We start from the raw sequence: 19,550 nt of genomic DNA on the forward strand, positions 1-19,550 counted from the left end.
AGGAAGAAGGATAAGATGGTTTACTGTTTCAGCCAAAGGATAGGCTATTTTACTTGCTACATATGGAAAATGTATCTTGACTGGGAGGAGTTGGCTGATCGCAACATCTTTGATCTTCCAAGTTTTAAAAGTTTGACTGGTAGTTAATATTTCACGCGAGAATATCCTAGACTGTGCAAAAGATTCTCAGCAGCAATGATGCAAGCAAAGAACTGAATCCCGTTTACTGCACAAACACGAAGTAAGCCTTATAGTACAGACCATGTACTAAGTATGACACAGTAGATATATACCTTGATGACACAGCAGATACATACCTCGAATACAGCCATCCTCCAATCTCATACACCATAACGCTTCAAAGCTTTACTTAGACTTGGCATTACATTATTTGCTTGATACGATCTTCTAAGTTAAATAATTGAACCCACCTGCAAAGCAGAAAGCAGGAAGAAGAAATATTTCAGTATGACATCTGAATGGCAATGACCATTCTACTACTTCCCGGGAGTACAATAGTAGTGATTTCTACCATGTTAAAATATTACCAGACAACTTCAGGAAAACTATTTATCTTTGAATCTGAGCTTGTTCTCTACCTGAAAAACTCTGCCTTCTATGGAAGACCAAACTGCCCCCAAGACTTAATATTTTCAACTGGATAGCTCTCAATAATGGTTGTTTAACACAAGACAATCTCATGAGGAAGAAGTTTCAGCTAGCTAACAGATGTTATGTGTCTCTATATTGCTGAAACAGTCAGCCACTTATATTTCTTCACTGCCCTATTGCAGTAGATTTATGGTCCCTTTTTTCTCTGTTTGAACTACATTGGACTATGCCCAGTAGTGCTAGGGAAGCCTCTCATAGCTGGAGTCATTGGAAAGTTGAGGAGCCCATCAAGAGAATCTGGTCTATGGTTCCTGACTATTTTGTGGTGCCTATGGATTGTATTAAGAATGAAGAAAAGTCTCATGTTGGTGGTTAATGAGATGGGTGGATTCTTTATAAGGCTAGGGCAATCCTCCCCTCATAAGCTAGCCTTTGAGGTTGAGTTAGGCCCAAGATCCATGCCCATCCCAATTCATTGTTTACTGTTGGACCCCCATATATATAGTCCACGCAAAACTTAATAAGGTTTGGGCATGCTGGGGAGTGTTAAGAAGTCCCACATTGGAAACGGGATGGACAATTGGGTCTCCTTATATGAACTTGGACAATCACCCCGTCATGAGCTAGCCTTTGAGGTTGAGTTACGCCCAGACCTTGTTAACTGGAGTGTGGACAATATAATATGGGGTCCAACATTGGTGAACAAAGAATTGGGATGGGCATGGATCTTGGACCTAACTCAACCTCAAAGGCTAGCTTATGAGAGGAGGATTCTCCAAGTCCACATATGGAGACCAATTGCCCACCAATTGCCCATCCCTTTTCCGATATGGGACTTCTTAACAGATTGAAAGGAATCGAAGGTGCTTTGATGGCATCTCAGCTGTCGGTCATTTGCTCAAAGCTAGAAGTTTGGTTTCTCTCATTTGTTCATCTAACCTTACTCCTGTGTACAATGCTGATCTTCTTGAGGATTTCATCAGCTCCTCCTCCTTAGCCTTATGAGAGTCTTTATTTTTTGCCACTCAGCTTGGAGCTGTTTCATCCTCTAATTTGTCCTTATGATAGTCTCTATTTTTTGCCTCTTAGCTTGGAGCTGTTTCATCCTCTAATTTGTAATCTTTGCTTAATGCTTAAGCTGTTTCATCTGCTTAATGCTTTTGTTATTAATACAATCACCTTACTTCTTCAATTAAAAAATTGCATATTACCTCCTTGTGGTTTCAGTTGCACTTACTTCCTTTGCTATGTGGAATAGATCCCCTTATCCTGGACTCAAAAATCATGTGAATTACCTCTCATTACCGTTGAGCCATGTTTGCCACTACTTTTAGTACTTTGAAACAGATGTAAAGTTTCAAATTTGCCTTGTCAAAACATATAACAATCTACCAATCAACCCCTCAATAAAAATATATTGCTTTATGACATTGCAACTGATAGAGGATTAAATTTTGGCTTGATGCGAGGTCACAACCCTCTACAAGATGAGGGAATGAATTCCCTGCTATTTACAATATAGCTTCACAAGATGATGCATGTATACCAGAATATAGAGCAAATAACTACAGGAACATTCTGCATATATATCAAAATATAGAGCAGATAACTGCAAGAACACTCCTCTTAGAAGGAATTAACAAGGCAAGGAGATTGACAGTGATACGATCCTAGATAGCCCAGATGGTATAGAGCAATTACTGTTTGAGGAGTTGAATTCATACCACATGTATATGGTATCGTGGAGGGTCAAAATAGGGCTAAGGAGCTGTTTGGAGGACAATTGTTTCACAGTTGACTCAGGATAATTTCACGGAGTACTAGTCGTGTTAAAAGGACCGAGGGACTTGGGGTGCAACATTGGAAAAACTTCCAACTGACTTAATATAGATTTTATTCTCTTAATAGAGCAATCCAACAGTAGGTTTATGCCCCTGCTGGACAATTGCAGAAACAATCTTCTTATTGGTTGCCTAAAAGAGAATATGGAATACCATTAAAAGATAACAGAAGCCATTTTTCTTCTTAATCAGCTCTCCAATAGATTAAGATGTGTAGAACCAAGAAGATATTTGATAATTAAATCGGCTTGAAACATATCAAGTAAAGGCACCCACATCACCCTCTTTCTGGGGTTTGAGAGCCTATTGAAGGGAGGGAGGGAGATTTGTTCTACAAGAAAATATTCATGCCTAAAAAACCACGAACTTACCATTGCTAGTACTGATGTCAAACAGATTAAGTTAAGGTATCCACATTACATTCTTTTTGTTCCTCTTTTTTCCCTTTACCTTAGGGTTTGAGAGCCTATTGGCATGGGGGAAGGGGGATCTGTTTGTGCTCAGAAAAAAACTATGCAGGTCTGAAAACCATGAACTTACAATTATTAGCACTGATGTCAATCCTATTGTATAACCTTCATTGATGCGACGCAAATAGCAATCTAGAACGGTAGATGTGGTGGCCAAAACACTGAATAACAGCCCACCTGCACAACAATCAAATAAAATAAAAAAGAAAGGTATCATCTGTAAGTGAATCGCACAAAGAGAGAGAGAGAGAGAGAGGGAAGAGATATATACCCCAAAACCGTGTTGAAGCTTGGATCTTTGTCAAATATGCAATTGTGGCTTTTCCAGGCTTTATGCTGGGAATTCTAGCACCTATCTTGTTTAAGTAATCAGCAATTTCTTTTGGCATGTTGGCCTGGTTACAAGTTTAACATTAAGTAAAATTGAGCAAGAGAGAATATCCCTGAAAACCTTTCAAAATCTTTTCTTTCTTCAAGTGACATAACACAAAAATTGATATGAGATTGAAATCATAGAATCAATTTTCATTAACTTTTTACGTGACATCATCTTTCTCAAATGACCTCTGTTTCTTCCCCTACTTTTATTCAGACAAGACTCAAACTTATCTGGTGTATTCTTTTTTGACCTCCTGACTACCTAATAATAACTTTAAAAGGTTGATTTCAATTTCTATTTCCAACATCTGCCCTGAACATTACAAGCGAAAGTCTCGGTATCTTTTACTTATTCTTTCACCTTTATTAGACCAACTGGTATTTTGGGTTCCTCTGATGACTGGAGTGCTTCAATCCAAGGAACAGCGTAGAAACTTTTTAAGTCCAGAAACATTCTTGTTAAAAAGGACCTAGTGTATTGAATTGATTCTGTTGATGTTCTACTCACTCCAATTAAAGAGTTATCTTCAAGTGAAAAAGAATGTCCGCATGTAACATTTTAAAATCTACTTTCCGCACGCTAAGTAATGGGAACTTACAATGTCAAATATGTTAAAGAGGAAGACAAAGAAAGCATAAACTGTATAGTAAACCCACGGATCTGCCCCATGAGAAGTGTCGGGATTCAAAATGTCTGACGTGTTCCCAAAACCTTGAACCAAGAAGACTGCCAAAGGAAGTATGTGTCAGAAACCTGTAACAGAAAAATCTCAAAAAACTGATGCCAACTTAAGCTCTTATAGAGTATTGGCTCCAAACCACTAATATAGGTAAGATTCTACTCCCAAAGAATTTTGTCAAGAACCACCAAAGTAGTGGTGTGACTTTAATGTAATTCAATTGAACATAAAGTGACCTTGCAAGGATGCCGGGAAGTGCCAACAGATAAGAGGTAACAAGGATAGGCTGCATTCCTGCGGGATTTATGTTGAATGGTATATAGGGCTCCACCTCTGGAACTGGAGAATCTTTTCTGCTCAAGATGAATAACTTAATCAGATGACAATATATGATACACCATTACCAAATGAATACAATATATCTCTGTATGTGAAAGAACTAAATTGTATGACAACTGGCTTCTATATTCCTAGGTAGTACAGATTTAAGTCGTAACCAACTCCCAAGCCAAATAACAAATTTGATTCCAACTAAACTATTCAGGGTCTCACAAGTCACAGCTGCAGAGTTTCTTTTTGTATGCATGAATGTGCATACAAGTATGTGTGTGTGCGCCCACGCGCATGTGTGAACATATCCATACTTACATGGCAGGCAAAAGCCAAACATGTTGTCCTACAAGACTACAAACTCAAGCACAGCCACAAACTTCTTCCATTTGGGGGGTGAAGTACATGGCTTGTGCATCCAAATATGATGGTGTACATTAACATCCTCTTATCAGTCGCACCCACTTAGACATGATCAGGCATGCAAGAGAAAGCAGTTAATTCAGTATTGAATGCACATGAAATCTTTGATTGAGAGGAGTACAAAAATTATGGGAAGTTTAGATGCATTTATACTAGTCACTGATATGAGCTACTCAATTATTCCTTGATAAGTAATTTCCACTCTACATACAGCTCCAGTTATAGCCAGTAGTAATTTAACTATAGTACTGGCTAGTTCTTAATTTAAGTTCCCATTATTACCCAAATAATGTTATATAAGTTCCCCAGAAATCTTAGCTAGTAAAAAACTTAACAGAAGCATTAAGATACATGTAACTAAGCCTATGGCGTTTTCACATTAGTCAACCACATAAAATCTGGATTCCAACAAAAGAAAATGCAAATCAACAGCACTTCAGGATTCAAGTCACCTCGCAGCAGAAGCAACTTTAAAACCATAATACTGCAGCTTAACTTTTCGGCATCCTTCACTCACGACGACAGCCCACATTGTAACAAGAGTAAAAACACCTAGTACCGCAAGTACATAAGGCTACCAACTCCTGCTACTACCTGTGTATGTTAAGGATAAAGGGAAACTTTAATCAAGAATTCAGAGGGATTGAACTATTCAATCCTTTTATCAAATTATATTGTTATGTACTTCTAACTATTTCTCAGATCATTACCAAACTCCACCCCAACTTTAAAATGGGCTTGGGACAGAAGAAAGAATCAATTTACATATATAACATCCTGATATCCTTGCCAATAAAAATGGGCAGCCCGGTGCACTAAAGCTACCGCTATGCGCGGTGTCCGGGGAAGGGCCCCACCACAAGGGTGTATCGTACGCAGCCTTACCTTGCATTTCTACTAGAGGCTGTTTCCAAGGCTTGAACCCGTGACCTCCTGGTCACATGGCAGCAACTTTACCAGTTACTCCAAGGCTCCCCTTCATCCTTGCCAATAGAGTACAATAATCAAAAAGAATTAAGAAACTACAGTCACATTTTTAATCCACCTGCTATTTGAGTTAACATTTATGTAGCCAGTCAAAATGCCCACACAAATAATCAAAGTTGATCCTTAACCTGAACCAACCAGTAGTTGTCAACAACATGAAATAGTAAGAGCAAGGAAACAGAAAAGGAAGAATAAACCAAATTTAATTTCATTCGGATATGACTCACATTAATCAATGGACTAAGTCTCACTACCGCATTAATTGGGGTCGGCTAATTTCAGTCCATTACATAATTCCTCAAATACATCAGTAGATCAACCAAGTCTACGCCAAATTAGTTGAGGTCAGCCAATTTCAGTCAATTACATAATTCTTCAAACTTCTACAGTTCTCATTTTTTTTGGATAGCCATGGTGTCCGGGCCAACTTGAGGACACCTCGACTAAATCTACGGGATACCTGCCACCTCCACCAGCAACGGATATCAAGTAACTCTATCCACCAGGGCTAGGACGGATGGGAAAAATCACCTTATGTCTTTTTTGTCTCTGCTGGGATTTGGACCTGAGACTTCATGTTCTCAACCCACTTCATTGACCACTAGGCCACACCCTTGGTTATAGTCTCAGATTTAACCAGAGAAATTATAATAGGAACACCAAATGTATGCCATACAACTTCAACAGCCAGTGATACTTCTTTCATCAGCGATAACAAGAGTCATCATGTCACTAGTTTACTATTCCTTATGTCCAGACATTCTGAAAGTTTAGATACTGCAAAAGTATATTTTTTATTCATAGAATTGTACAGTATTTGTTAGAATATGAATATGAATAGGAATAGGAATAGTATACAAAATCCTACTTAGAAAACGATTGTAATGTAGTGTCTATAAATAGGGTGTCAATGTAATTATGTAAGCATGCAATTCAATAATATTTTTACTCCATTATTTCTCACATGGTATCAGCGCAAGTTTGGTGAGGAAGAAAACTCAATAAGTCAGTCCCTGTGCTTCGATTTCCAGTGACTGTCAAGTCTAGTTTGAGCCCTCGTCTATTTTACAAGTGTTGTGTGCGAAAACCAACACTACCACGAGGTGCGAAACGCTCAGGCGAGCGAACCCCAGCGACCGCATCTCATCTCCGGCGATTCACGCACCGCCGGAAGGTTCATCTGCGTGTCACGCGCCGGCGCGTGAGGTTTATTCCGGCCAGGTTTCTTTTCTAGCTAGGTCCCCACTTCATTACAAGGTTGTACCGATAGTTTTTTCTTGATTCTGACAAGTCTTTCAAGATTCCGATTGTCGGAACCTAAATTCCGGCAGTTTTTTTTTTTAGTAGCCTCGCTTATTCATTTCGAGGCCGCTCATATGATTATTTTTCGATTCCGAGCACCTTCCGGACATCAGATCTTATATCCGGTGACTTTTCTTTTTCCCGGCCAAATTCCGACAATATTTCTTTTTCAAGATTAAATCTGAATCTTACTGAGGATATCATAAACTCAGATGTCAGAGTTTATGAAGAATCAACAAGGGGAAGGTCGATTTGGAAGATCTCGACCTAGGTGTAGATACTGTAAAAGGTTTGGACATACTCGTGACGTATGCTATTCTCGACCTAAGTGTAGTTATTGTAATAGGCTTGGACATAATCGTAGAATATGTTATTCTTTGCATGGTCGAGCACCTAAAAATGCTCATATTACTCAGTCTAACACCACAGGTGATCAACGGGTATATTTTATCTGACAAAGAATATAATGAGTATCTTCAGTATCAAGCAAGTAAGCATATATTTCTACCAATGGCCTTAACTGCACAATCTCCTACCTTTGGATCATGGGTTATGGACTCAAGTGCTTCTGACCATATTTTTTGTGACAAATCACTTCTGCCTGATATTATTTATTCACAATCTCTTCTTGCTATTACTTTAGCTAATGGAATTTGAACAGAGCAAAAAGGAGTTGGACAAGCCAAACCCTACTCTGTTTTTTATGTCCCTAGTTGTCCTTTTAATCTTGCATCTATTAGACGTTTGACGCGTGCCCTTGATTGTAGTATAACTTTTTTTTATGATTCTTTCTAATGCAGGACCGTAAAATGGGACAGACAATTAGCATAGGACATGAATCACAGGGCCTTTACCATCTCACCTCTTCAAATTCCTTCACAGCATGCTCCGCTATAGATCCTCCCGACCTTATTCACAAATGTTTAGGACATCCGAGTCTATCCAAGCTACAAAAGATGGTGCCTAGTTTTAGTCTATCCACATTAGATTGTGAGTCGTGTCAACTTGGGAAACACACCCGTGCTATATTTTCATGTAGTATTGAGAGTCACTCAGAGTTTATTTTCTCATTAGTTCATTCTGATATTTGGTGTCCTAGTAGAGTTAGTTCACCCTTCGGATTTCGTTACTTAGTTACTTTCATCGATGATTTTTCAAGATGTACTTGGGTTTACTTGATGAAAGATCGTTCCGAATTATTCTCTATATTCAAAGGTTTTTGTGCTAAAATACAAAATCAATTTGGTGTTTCTATTCGTGCTTTTCGTAGTGATCATGCCTTAGAATACTTATCCTCCCAGTTTCAGGAGTTTATGACTCCTCAAGGAATCATTCACCAGACATCATGTCATGAATCATCAAGGAATCATTCACCAGACATCATGTCCATACACCCCTCAGCAGAACAGTATAGCAGAAAGGATAAATAGGCATCTCATTGAGACTGCCCGCACTCTTCTCATTGAATCTCATGCTCCGCTGCATTTTTTGGGCAATGCAGTCCTCACATCTTGCTATCTCATTAATAGAATGCCATCATCTTTGATCCAGAATCAGAATCAGGTTCCCCATCCCATACTATTTCCTCAGTCACATTTCTACTCTATCCCCCCTCGTATTTTTAGGAGCACATGTTTTGTTCATAACTTGGCCCCAAGAAAAGATAAATTAGCCCCTTATGCTCTCAAATGTGTCTTCCTTGATTACTCTCGAGTTCAAAAAGGGTATCGATGTTATTCACCTGATCTGGGTCGCTACCTTATGTTCGATGATGTCACACTCTTTGAATCTCAACCTTACTATATATCTTTTGATCATCTTAATATCTCTGAGTTTTTACCCATACCTCCGGTCTTACCCACACCAATCTTTGAGGAATCTATGGTTACTTCTTTATCTCCAGCTACAGTGCCACCACTTTTGACTTATCACCGCCGCCCACGTCCAGCATCAGTCCCAGATGATTCATGTCATGCGCTTAATGCTTCCCCTACTGCGGACCTGCCTCCTTCTAGCCAATCAGTTGCACTTCAAAAAGCTATAAGATCCACTCGTAATGCTAACCCACATTATACTTTCTTGAGTTATCATCATTAGTCATCACCCCATTATGCTTTTGTATCATCTTTGTCCTCTATTTCTATCCCTAAGACTACAGGTGAAGCACTTTCCCATTCAGGATAGAAACAGGCTATGATTGATTAAATGTCTACTTTACATACTAGTGGTACTTCAGAGCTTGTTTCCCTTCCTGCAAGTAAATCTACTGTTGGTTACCGTTGAGTTTATACAGTCAAAGTTGGTCCAGATGGTCAGGTTGATCCGCTGAAAGCTCGCTTTGTTGCCAAAGGATACACACAGATATTTGGGCTCGATTATAGTGACACTCTCTCCCGTGGCTAAAATAGCATCAGTCCGTCCTTTTCTCTCTATGACTGTCGTTCGTCATTGGCCTCTTTATTAGTTGGACATTAAGAATATTTTTCTGCATGGTGATCTTGAGGAAGAAGTCTATATGGAGCAACCACCTGGTTTTGTTGCTCAGAGGAGTCTAGTTGCCTTGTATGTCGATTGCGCAAGTCACTCTATAGTTTAAAACAGTCCCCTCGAGCCTGGTTCGAAAAGTTTAGCATAATGATTCAGGAGTTTGGCATGATTCGTAGTGGAACAGATCATTCAGTGTTTTATCGCCATTCTAAACCAAATCTATGTTATCGCCATTCTGAACCAAATCTACGAACTGTGCCTATTCCAGGTAGTTTTTTCCGTTTAATCGATGAGAAGCTAACTGGAAGGACATGTGAGAAGCATTGCCTCCTTGAGTCATCATATTTTCTGTAAAAACTTCTAGAGAAGAACTTTTGTCTTCTTTTGATGTTCCAGAAAGACGATCTCCTTGGAAAGCTATTTTTTCCATGTGATACTAGGGAAAAACGTCCCGCTCTAATACCATGAAAGTTTAGATACTAGCAAAGCACATTTTTTATTCATAGAATTGTACAGTATTTATAAGAGAAAAGTAAGATTAGAATAAACTAATCAATCCCTGATTCTTGGGATTTCCCCTAATCTATTTCCTAAAATAACAACTAATCTATTTTCCTAAGATACATGCTATCCCATATTTACAGGAGCTGATTACAATCAAATCTACTAGCTGATTTGTGGAGCAGATTTCAATCAAATCCGCCGGTCACTGTGGAGCAGATTTTGCCTCAATCTGCCAGCTCATTCGACATGGACCTAGTTTTCTTTTCACAAAAACACATTCCACTTCCCCTAAACTAAAGTTTAAACACAATTGACAAATTCAAAAGGTTGTTGACCTATTTTCTGAACTCTTTCCTATGCAAATCCATTTCCATCCTCCTTTTCTTATTTTAAGGGGGGGGGGGGGGGGGGGGGGGGGGGGGGGGTCAAGGGAACCTCATCTCTAACAGAAAAACATCAAAATGCTTAAAAACAAGCAGAATTAGAAACCTAAAAAATAAACAAAAAAGGAAGGAAAAAAAGATACAGAAAGAAGCAGCTAAGGAAATAGATACCAAATCCAGACTGTTATTTTGTCGCAAATCCATGACATAGTCATTGCACTATAAACTAAAAGGGACGTAGTCATCAATACATGCTTAACCCTGCAGTAAAATGAAGGTCACTCAGAGCAGTACTAATTTCGGTCAACATTATGAAAACAATACGTAAGCAACATGAGAAGAAATTTTGACCTAAACATCTGGGGATGAGGAACAATTCTTTAGAAACCCTCTCAAGTCTCAACTATGAAAGATGATCCGCATTAAATTTATCATGGAACATGAAAAATGCTTTTTGAGAATGTGGAACAAGAACAGTTCAATGCTATTATACTGAATGCCTTTATACAGAGAAGCATTTTGCATCACAAAAACCCCAATAGCTAATTGAAAAGGCTCTGGAATTTTTCTTCAACTCTCACACACACAAAAAAGATTTCAACATGGAAGTTTGATTTTCTGAATACTCCAAACACCAATATTTCCTCTCTTTTTTCATCAGTAAAAGATAGATTTTCATCTACTTAAAACCGGCACTAAGAGAGCTTTGGATGAAGCTTCAAGCTTCAGAAATTCCACAATCGCCAAGGACTATTGCTCATCCGATTAAACAAAATATAAAAAGAGTGTCGAAACAATTAAAAGTTAATGAAAATTTATGTTAAGAAATGGTCAAAAAAACAAATGTTGCAAAGCTATTACCTACTTCTGATAGATACAACAGGGGGGTATCCTGAATATACCAGAATTGCAGCAATCAGAGTATCCCATTCATTATGCTAGATTCAATTCGTTGGTTTTGACCACCACATGCAATTTCCATAGAGCAATTTCCGCGTACCAAATTAACCACAACCCAATCTACCTTTTTTAAATCATAAGACATTCCTTCTTAATGATTTATATCAAGATTCAAACATAATAACAAGGAAGAAGGTAGGTATACTTGCCTTGCTCTTTTTTAATTGAGCCAAGGACAAATGTTCAGACTTTAAAAGAAGACATTGACAGCATTTCAGAATGATTTATATCAAGATTCAAACATAATAACAAGGAAGAAGATAGGTATACAACCATAGGAAATTTTCAAGCCCTTGCCTTGCTCTTTTTTTAATTGAGCCAAGGACAAATGTTCAGACTTTAAAAGAAGACATTGACGGCATTTCAGAATGGTAATATGGGATGGAATTGAAAACAAGGAATTTACAACTTCCTGCCTTACTGTGCTTCTAAACATTTTCAAACTTTTCAATAATATAACTGCCAATTTTTACCTTGAACAATGTGCTTCAAGTAACAGATCGACTAAAATAAATTGACAACAAGAATAGTACACGCTTCTCTTTTCCAAATTAGGAGAATATTGAGAAACAATTCTGATAATTTCCAAAGGTCATTTAAGTTTCCCAAGCTGGGATAGAAAGATAGACAACCTAAAGGTACTTTGCACGAAAGAAATGGAGTTAGAATGATGTATTTTAAGAAATAAAATTTTACTGGAAAGAAACTCCCGCATTACACAGTAAAAATAAAGTGACCTTTTGTGCAGAATGAAAATGAAAATAGCAAATGCATGCACAACTTTGACTATTACATGAAAAATTTATACTTACCTATGATTGGCAGCATATATCGAATATGGACGTGAGTAATAAGAGAGAATAAGTGCCTCCAAAATTGCAAAACCAAACGAGATCCACCATCTAAAATAGATCCAAAGTTTCATAAGCTTGTGCAAGTTTGCAATGATAAAACAAAGAAATTGACCACCAAAGTCAAGGAACAACCCATCTCACTGATTGAGATGAAAAACTAGACATACATATAATTCTTGATCTTCTCATGCCCGTTTAAACCCTCTTTTCTCAGCTTCACTAAAGAAGGAAGAACTTGACATAATACTTGAACAGGAAAGTTGGCATGCACTAGTTTAGCACAAAATTGAGGCATTATGCAACAGAAACACGAATCCAATATATTTATGCCTTGGTCTCTCAAACCAGAAGGACACATGAATCACTTGCTCATTCAGCAACTGTCTTAATCAACTAAACAGCAAACACATTCTATTCCACCGCTATAAAAATCCTTTAAAAGAACTCTTTTTATTTTTGAGGAAGATAAAACTCTGCATTAGAATGGACTAAACAAATTGACAAAGATGAATAAAAAAGAAATGATGTTGGAAGAACGCTTAAGGTACTTTTGCAATGAGACAGTCACTAGGTATGAATTATGATTACTATTGTTGTTCAAATACCTTTACTGATTATTTTGAACAGAACAATGTTTAGCTATGATTTTCTCTTATCTCCAACTTAGATAATATCCTCTCCTTTATTATAGGTTTCCATCTCCAAGATTCCTAAAATCTCTTTTAGAAATCACTTTGATAGATCTAGATATTGTTTTGGCATTTTCACTCGGCATTATTCTTCTACTTTTATAAATCAGAAATTCCTAAATCCTAAGGTCCAGTGGAGCATGGATGGAAACATTGTGCATTTTTTTCACCTGAAAATTATATAGTACATACTACATGGGGATGTAGGTCCACAAATGGATCTTTGTTTTTCACTTTTTTGAGAAAGGCTATTCTGGTCCACCCCTCTAGTGGTCCGACATAACAAATATATTATTTAAGCAGAACATGGGAAACTAGAACTTCTTTTCACACATAAGATCGCTTATGAAACATAGAAAATAGTAGTAGAAGAGTAAGCAAAATTTTGATATCCTGCTCCAAGAAATTTATATCTGGTGAAAGCAAGCTGACCTGCATAAGAATGGACGCCGCTATCTGAGGACTGACCCCAAGTTGGAAAAGAGAGAGTTTAAGTTCTGGAGTGGAATCACCAAGTAGATCTTCAAGGAAAGTGTATTGATAATTACATGGGAGAAAAGAAAATTATCTTTTCACCACTTCCCCGCACTTCGTCCACCAAGTTCGAAGAACCAAAAACCTAAACCAACTTATTTCAAAACAGAACTATATTAACTAGAACAGTATCAGTGTAGATGAAAAAGAGACTTACCAACAGATCCCGAGACAAAACTGAGATAATCTTGTGGAATCAGCCTCCTGTAAAATCCTGGAAGAGGAATGAAATATCCTATACTACTAATGACAATTAAGATGGCAGTCACAAACAGCCTTCTCCTTATCTCACTCTTGAAAAAAGAATCAGCAGCATTATCAATGACGGAGCCCAGTCTCACGAAGTTCAAGAATCTATTTCTAAATTGCTTCTGCTTAGGCTGCAAGGAAACAAAGTTGTTGGCATCTATAGATGTTGGTGACACTTCCTCATCTTCACTCATTGATGAAGACTGTCCATAATGCAGTGTTTCTCCTGCTGATGCACTGATACTTGAATAGTCGCTTGAAAGTTGATGAGTGAAATAGCTAGATAATTTTTTCCTTCCAATAGAGAATATCAGCCCCTTCCGTAAAGAGAAGTGCCTTCTACTCGATTCAGAAAATTTTAACTTAAGAGGAATGTGTGTTCTGTTCAAAGACAAATTACAGAAATGGAGATCACATCCAGCAAACTTTCCTGCTAACCAAAAGTAAAAAAGGTAGGGTCATAAAAGTGTTTCTACCATCGAGAGCAACATAGAGCTTCAGTAATAGGCTGATGAAGCAAATAAATATGCTTTAGGTTTGTTAAGATTGGCACACAATCTCAAGGTATACAGTAAAAGCAAGAGTTTTAATATATATTTGCTCCAGTCCAAATTACGCAAAATTCATAGCCAAAAAATTATAAGTAAACAATTTCTTTTCCTAGGACGGCATTAACATAATTTCACCCCTTTTAAAAATGCTTTACTGATAATCGTATTTATAGTATAACGTCCTCAAGCCTAATAAAGTTATGTCAACTAAATGGAACTTGGAAAAAAGAGTAGATCATGAAGAGATCAACTGCTTCACAATTTACACTGTACATGTAGTGTTACACCCCTTTTAAAAGTGCTTTACTGATAATTGTATTTATAGGATAACGTCCTCAAGCCAAATAAAGTTATGTCAACTAAATAGAACTTGGAAATAAGAGTAGATCATAAAGAGATCAACTGCTTTGCAACTTACATTGTACATGTTGTGTTTCAAAATTCTGATCTTGGAGCATTCCTAATGTAATTACCAAATATACCCTTCTAGATCTAGAACCATTCCTTCAAATATGCATCATTCTACCTTCGCAAAAAAATATATGCATCATTTCAACTCTAGAACACACAGAAGGCCTTACAAGTTATTAAACCAAAGAAATGGTAACATTTTTTAAACAGGAAAAACTCGTAATACCTAATCTATTTATAACCAAAGCTGAAGAGAAAGACCGGCGTATCTTATATCAGTAGTGTGTTCCAGTTATAACTGTGAAGAACTTATTTTATTCTCCAATTAACCTAGTTTTTTAGTCCTTTGTTCAACTTTCCTCATATTTTGCTTAGTTGGAAATGAGCCAACACGCAACATTGCTTAGTTGGAAGAGGAGGATCAACATTGCGTGTGTCCAAGAGACCAAGTGGGTAGGGTCTTCTAAGGCTAGGGATGTGGATGGTTACAAGCTGTGGTATTCTGGGAGCGACAGGCGTAGGAATGGAGTTGGCATCTTAGTAGATGAAGAGCTTAGAGATCAGGTAGTGGAGGTGAAGAGGATCAACGATAGGTTGATGACTATTAAGTTGGTCGTTCGGGGGTTTACCCTGAACGTGTGTAGTGCTTATGCGCCGCAAGTGGGATTGGAGGGGGAGGAGAAGATGCGGTTTTGGGAGGCTTTGGAGGAGGTGGTGAGAGGCGTGCCTAGTTCGGAGAAGATTGTTATAGTAGGGGATTTCAACGGGTACATCGGGGCGCTACCGGGAGGCTTTAGTGACGTGCATGGTGGTTTTGGTTTTGGGGAGAGAAATGACGAAGGGGCGACCCTACTGGAGTTTACGAGGGCCTTTGGGCTGGTGGTGGTGAACTCGGGCTTCCCGAAGAAGGACGAGCACCTGATCACCTTTCGAAGCGCGGTAGCCAGGACTCAGATTGACTTTTTGTTGCTTAGGAAAGGGGATAGGGCGTTGTGTAAGGACTGTAAAGTCATCCCGAGTGAGAATCTTTCGACCCAGCATAGACTCTTGGTTATGGATTTTGGTATAAAGAAGAATAGAAAGAGGAGGACTAAGGAGTGTAGACCGAGAATTAAGTGGGGCGGCCTGACGCCAGTGAATGCGTGGGAGATAGGGGAGAGGTTGGCGGGAGTGGGGGTGTGGGAGTGTAGGGGGGACGTGGATAGTATGTGGGACAGGGCGGCAAGGTGCATCAGGGAGAATGCAAGTGAGGTGTTGGGTGTTTCTAGCGGCCGGGCTGGGCACCGTCGGGGGCATTGGTGGTGGAATGAAGAGGTGGAGAAGAAAGTGGGGACTAAGAAAGGGGCGTATGCTAAGTTGGTGGAAAGTAAGGACGAAGAGGAGAAGCGGGTAAACAGGAAAGAGTACAAGCTAGCGAGGAAGGAGGCGAAGTCAGCAGTCACGGCAGCTAAGACGGCCGCTTTTGAGAGCTTGTATGTAGGGTTGCAGGAGAAAGGAGGGGAGAAAAAGTTGTTTAGACTCGCTAAGGCTAGGGAGAGGAAGGGTCGTGACCTCGATCAGGTGAGGTGCATTAAGGGGGAGGACGGTAGAGTGTTGGTGGAGGACGGCCACATAAAGAAGAGATGGCAGTCGTACTTTCATAGGCTCTTGAATGACGAGGGGGACAGAGCTATTGTGTTAGGGGAACTGGAGCACTCAGAGGAGTGTCGGGATTTTAGCTATTGTAGACGTTTTAAGGTAAAAGAAGTTAGACAGGCTGTCCGCAGGATGCGAAGGGGTAGGGCGACGGGGCCGGATGAGATACCGGTGGAGTTTTGGAAGTTCGTTAGAGAGGCTGGTGTAAGGTGGTTGACTGGATTGTTTAATGAAATCTTCAGGACGGCAAAGATGCTCGAGGCATGGAGGTGGAGTACCATGGTCCCTCTCTATAAGAATAAGGGGGACATTCAGAGTTGCAATAACTATAGGGGGATTAAGTTATTGAGTCACTCTATGAAGATCTGGGAGAGAGTGGTCGAGGTGAGGCTGAGACGGATAGTGTCTATTTTGGAAAACCAGTTCGGATTTATGCCCGGCCGCTCGACGACGGAGGCAATCCACCTGGTGCGGAGGTTGGTGGAGCAGTATAGGGAGCGAAAGAAGGATCTGCACATGGTGTTTATCGATCTGGAGAAGGCATACGACAAAGTCCCCAGGGAGGTGCTTTGGAGATGCTTGGAGGTGAGTTGAGTACCGCTGGCATATACCAGAGTAATTAAGGATATGTACGATGGAGCGAAAACCCAGGTGAGGACGGCGAGAGGAGACTCAGAGCATTTCACTGTCCTGACAGGATTGCATCAGGGATCTACTCTTAGTCCCTTTTTGTTTGCGTTGGTGCTGGATGTGTTGACGCGACGCATTCAAGGGGAGGTGCCGTGGTATATGCTTTTTGCAGACGATGTAGTTCTGATAGATGAGACTCGAGGGGGTGTGAATGACGAATTAGAGGTGTGGAGGCAAACTCTTGAGTCTAAAGGGTTCAGGGTGAGCAGAAGCAAGACAGAGTATGTGGAATGCAAGTTTAATAACGTGAGGCGGGAGAATGAGGTAGTAGTGAAGCTGGAAGCACAGGAGGTATGTAAGAGGGATAAGTTCAAGTATCTTGGGTCCGTGATCCAGAGTAACGGTGAGATTGACGAGGATGTCTCGCACCGTATTGGGGCGGGATGGATGAAGTGGAAGCTCGCGTCGGGGGTGCTGTGTGATAAGAAGGTGCCGCCCAAGCTTAAAGGCAAATTCTATAGGGTGGTAGTCCGTCCGGCCTTGTTGTATGGAGCGGAGTGTTGGCCAGTTAAGAACTCCCACATCCAAAAAATGAAGGTGGCAGAAATGCGGATGTTGCGCTGGATGTGTGGACTGACTAGAGGGGATAGAGTTCGGAATGAGACTATCCGGGAGAAGGTTGGTGTGACTTCAGTGGAGTGCAAGATGCGGGAAGCACGATTGAGATGGTTCGGACACGTGAAGAGGAAGGGCATGGATGCCCCGGTCCGTAGGTGTGAGAGGCTAGCGTTGGATGGTTTTAGGCGGGGTAGGGGTAGGCCGAAGAAGTACTGGGGAGAGGTGATTAGGCGGGACATGGAACAGTTACAGCTCACCGAGGACATGACCCTAGATAGGAAGGTCTGGAGGGCGCGAATTTCGGCAGAGGATTAGGGCCAGTTTGGGTCGCTAGTGTAGGGAATTACTTGGTGGGGGTTTTATTCCTGTTATGACTCTGTCTTCCGTGTTCCATGTTTTATTACGAATCTGTGTGCTTTCCTCTGCTTTCCTCTGTTTTATATTACTTATGGGTGCCGTATTTATGTTATGTAATCTGCTTCTGTGCTTTACTATGTGTTTGTGTGGTATCTTATGTCTTGAGCTGGGGGTCTATCGAAAACAGCCTTTCTACTTCATCAGAGGTAGAGGTATGGACTGCGTACATCTTACCACCCCAGACCCCACTAGGTAGGAATACACTGGGTTTGTTGTTGTTGTTGTTGTCTATCAAATCAGGGACCACATTGACGGTAATTGTAAATAATACTTTTCAATCATTTTGATGTGAAGACACTGCCTCAAAGAGTACAAGAGCAAGATCTTGGTATAGGACTTATGGTAGTCTCATTTCTATACTACCTATTGTTTCTTGTTCTTATATTATGTCTTTGTTTAGATTGCTTTTGTTTTGAGCCAGGGTCTATCGGATACAACCTCTCTACCTCAACTCTGAGCGAGGTAGTGGTATGGACTGTGTACACTTTACCCTCCCCGACTTTACCCTCCCCAGACCCTATCCTACTGAGTGGGATTATACTGTGTATGATGTTGCTGTTGTTGTTGAATGGAATAATTATGGCAAATCCGTAAGAAGAAGAAGAACTTGCCTCGAATCCTGAGGTCCGCCGTTGTGGAAAGCTGTTTGTAAGAGCTGAGAATGGCAGCCTCCATAGCAGAAACTAGAATGAAAAGTACTCTAAACCCTTAACTCCTCACGTCCAAAATCAAAATTGCTCAATACTTATCGTGTTACCTTTCCAATATAGGAATTCACATGTCATAGAGGGTAAAAAACCCTGAAAATGGCAATTTTGGCAGTCAACAGAGCTTCAATTCTAGAAGCGAGAGGTAACGTCAGTCTAGCTTGCATAAGTTGTAATTTGTGGGAAGTAAGAAGGTGTTAAATAGCAACCGAGCAAAAAGGGCAGGGGGCGAGACTAATCTACAAGAGAAAATTCCTCAGTTAGAGCAGAGAGATTCTTATTTCTATTTCTTCTCCGGAAGAAGAGTAGAGAGAACACTGTTCTCATCTTTCTCTGAAGAATGAACAAAACTTAGATATTACTGATGCTTCAAATTCTAATATATAATTGATAGACATTCACTCCTCTTCGATGTCTAATTGGTAGATAATATGTTTCATTAAAATTTTACTACAAAAAATTCAATAGAAAAAAAAAATCTAGTGAAGAAAAAAGAGTACATATTTTTAATAATACGCATTTTAGCTGTCTCATTAAAAACCTTATAAGAAAAATTTAGTGGGACAAAACCTTGTAAGAGCAAAAGAGTACAGCGCATATTAACTCTCCTAATAAGAACATCCTTGAACCTTTGCATCCCGATCTTATGCATCATCTTCTTAAAAGTTGTAACTGGAGAAGACTTGATGAATAAACCAGCCATATTATCAGTTGAACGAATCTGTTGCATGTTAATATCATTATTTTTTTGTAGCTCATGTATGTAGAAAAACTTTGAAAAAATGTGTTTTGTTCTATCTCCATTTATGAATCCTCCCTTAAGATGTGTTATGTATGTTGAATTGTCTCTGTATAAAATTATAGATAAATTGTCCTATTTCACACCACATTTTTTTCG

At 39.5% G+C, this 19,550-nt stretch overlaps 1 protein-coding gene and 1 pseudogene across 1 annotated transcript; both read right to left on the reverse strand.

Annotated features, from left to right (window-relative positions):
* Positions 1-323: 323 nt before the first annotated feature.
* Positions 324-6,901, reverse strand: LOC107841491 (annotated as a pseudogene).
* A 6,431-nt stretch (positions 6,902-13,332) lies between these two features.
* On the reverse strand, positions 13,333-18,998 carry LOC124885181 (preprotein translocase subunit SCY2, chloroplastic-like). Its single transcript, XM_047397056.1, has 4 exons — positions 18,731-18,998; positions 18,557-18,694; positions 13,592-14,113; positions 13,333-13,519 (listed from the first exon to the last, which is right to left on the reverse strand). Exons 2-4 carry the CDS (start codon positions 18,618-18,620, stop codon positions 13,473-13,475), a joined length of 633 nt encoding a protein of 210 aa, XP_047253012.1. The 5' UTR covers positions 18,621-18,694; positions 18,731-18,998; the 3' UTR covers positions 13,333-13,472.
* Positions 18,999-19,550: the final 552 nt, after the last annotated feature.

Source organism: Capsicum annuum, chromosome 9 (assembly GCF_002878395.1).
Source record: "Capsicum annuum cultivar UCD-10X-F1 chromosome 9, UCD10Xv1.1, whole genome shotgun sequence".
Lineage (NCBI taxonomy): Eukaryota > Viridiplantae > Streptophyta > Magnoliopsida > Solanales > Solanaceae > Capsicum > Capsicum annuum.

Bases quoted from the DNA above. Each gene is read 5' to 3' on its own strand.
- LOC124885181 (XM_047397056.1), bottom strand. From the start codon at position 18,620: ATGGAGGCTGCCATTCTCAGCTCTTACAAACAGCTTTCCACAACGGCG. The intron at 14,114-18,556 runs GCAAGTTCTTCT...TTTGGTTAGCAG, and splicing joins GGCGGACCTCAGGATTCGAG to GAAAGTTTGCTGGATGTGAT. The intron at 13,520-13,591 runs GTAAGTCTCTTT...AAGTTGGTTTAG, and splicing joins TTTTGTCTCGGGATCTGTTG to GTTTTTGGTTCTTCGAACTT.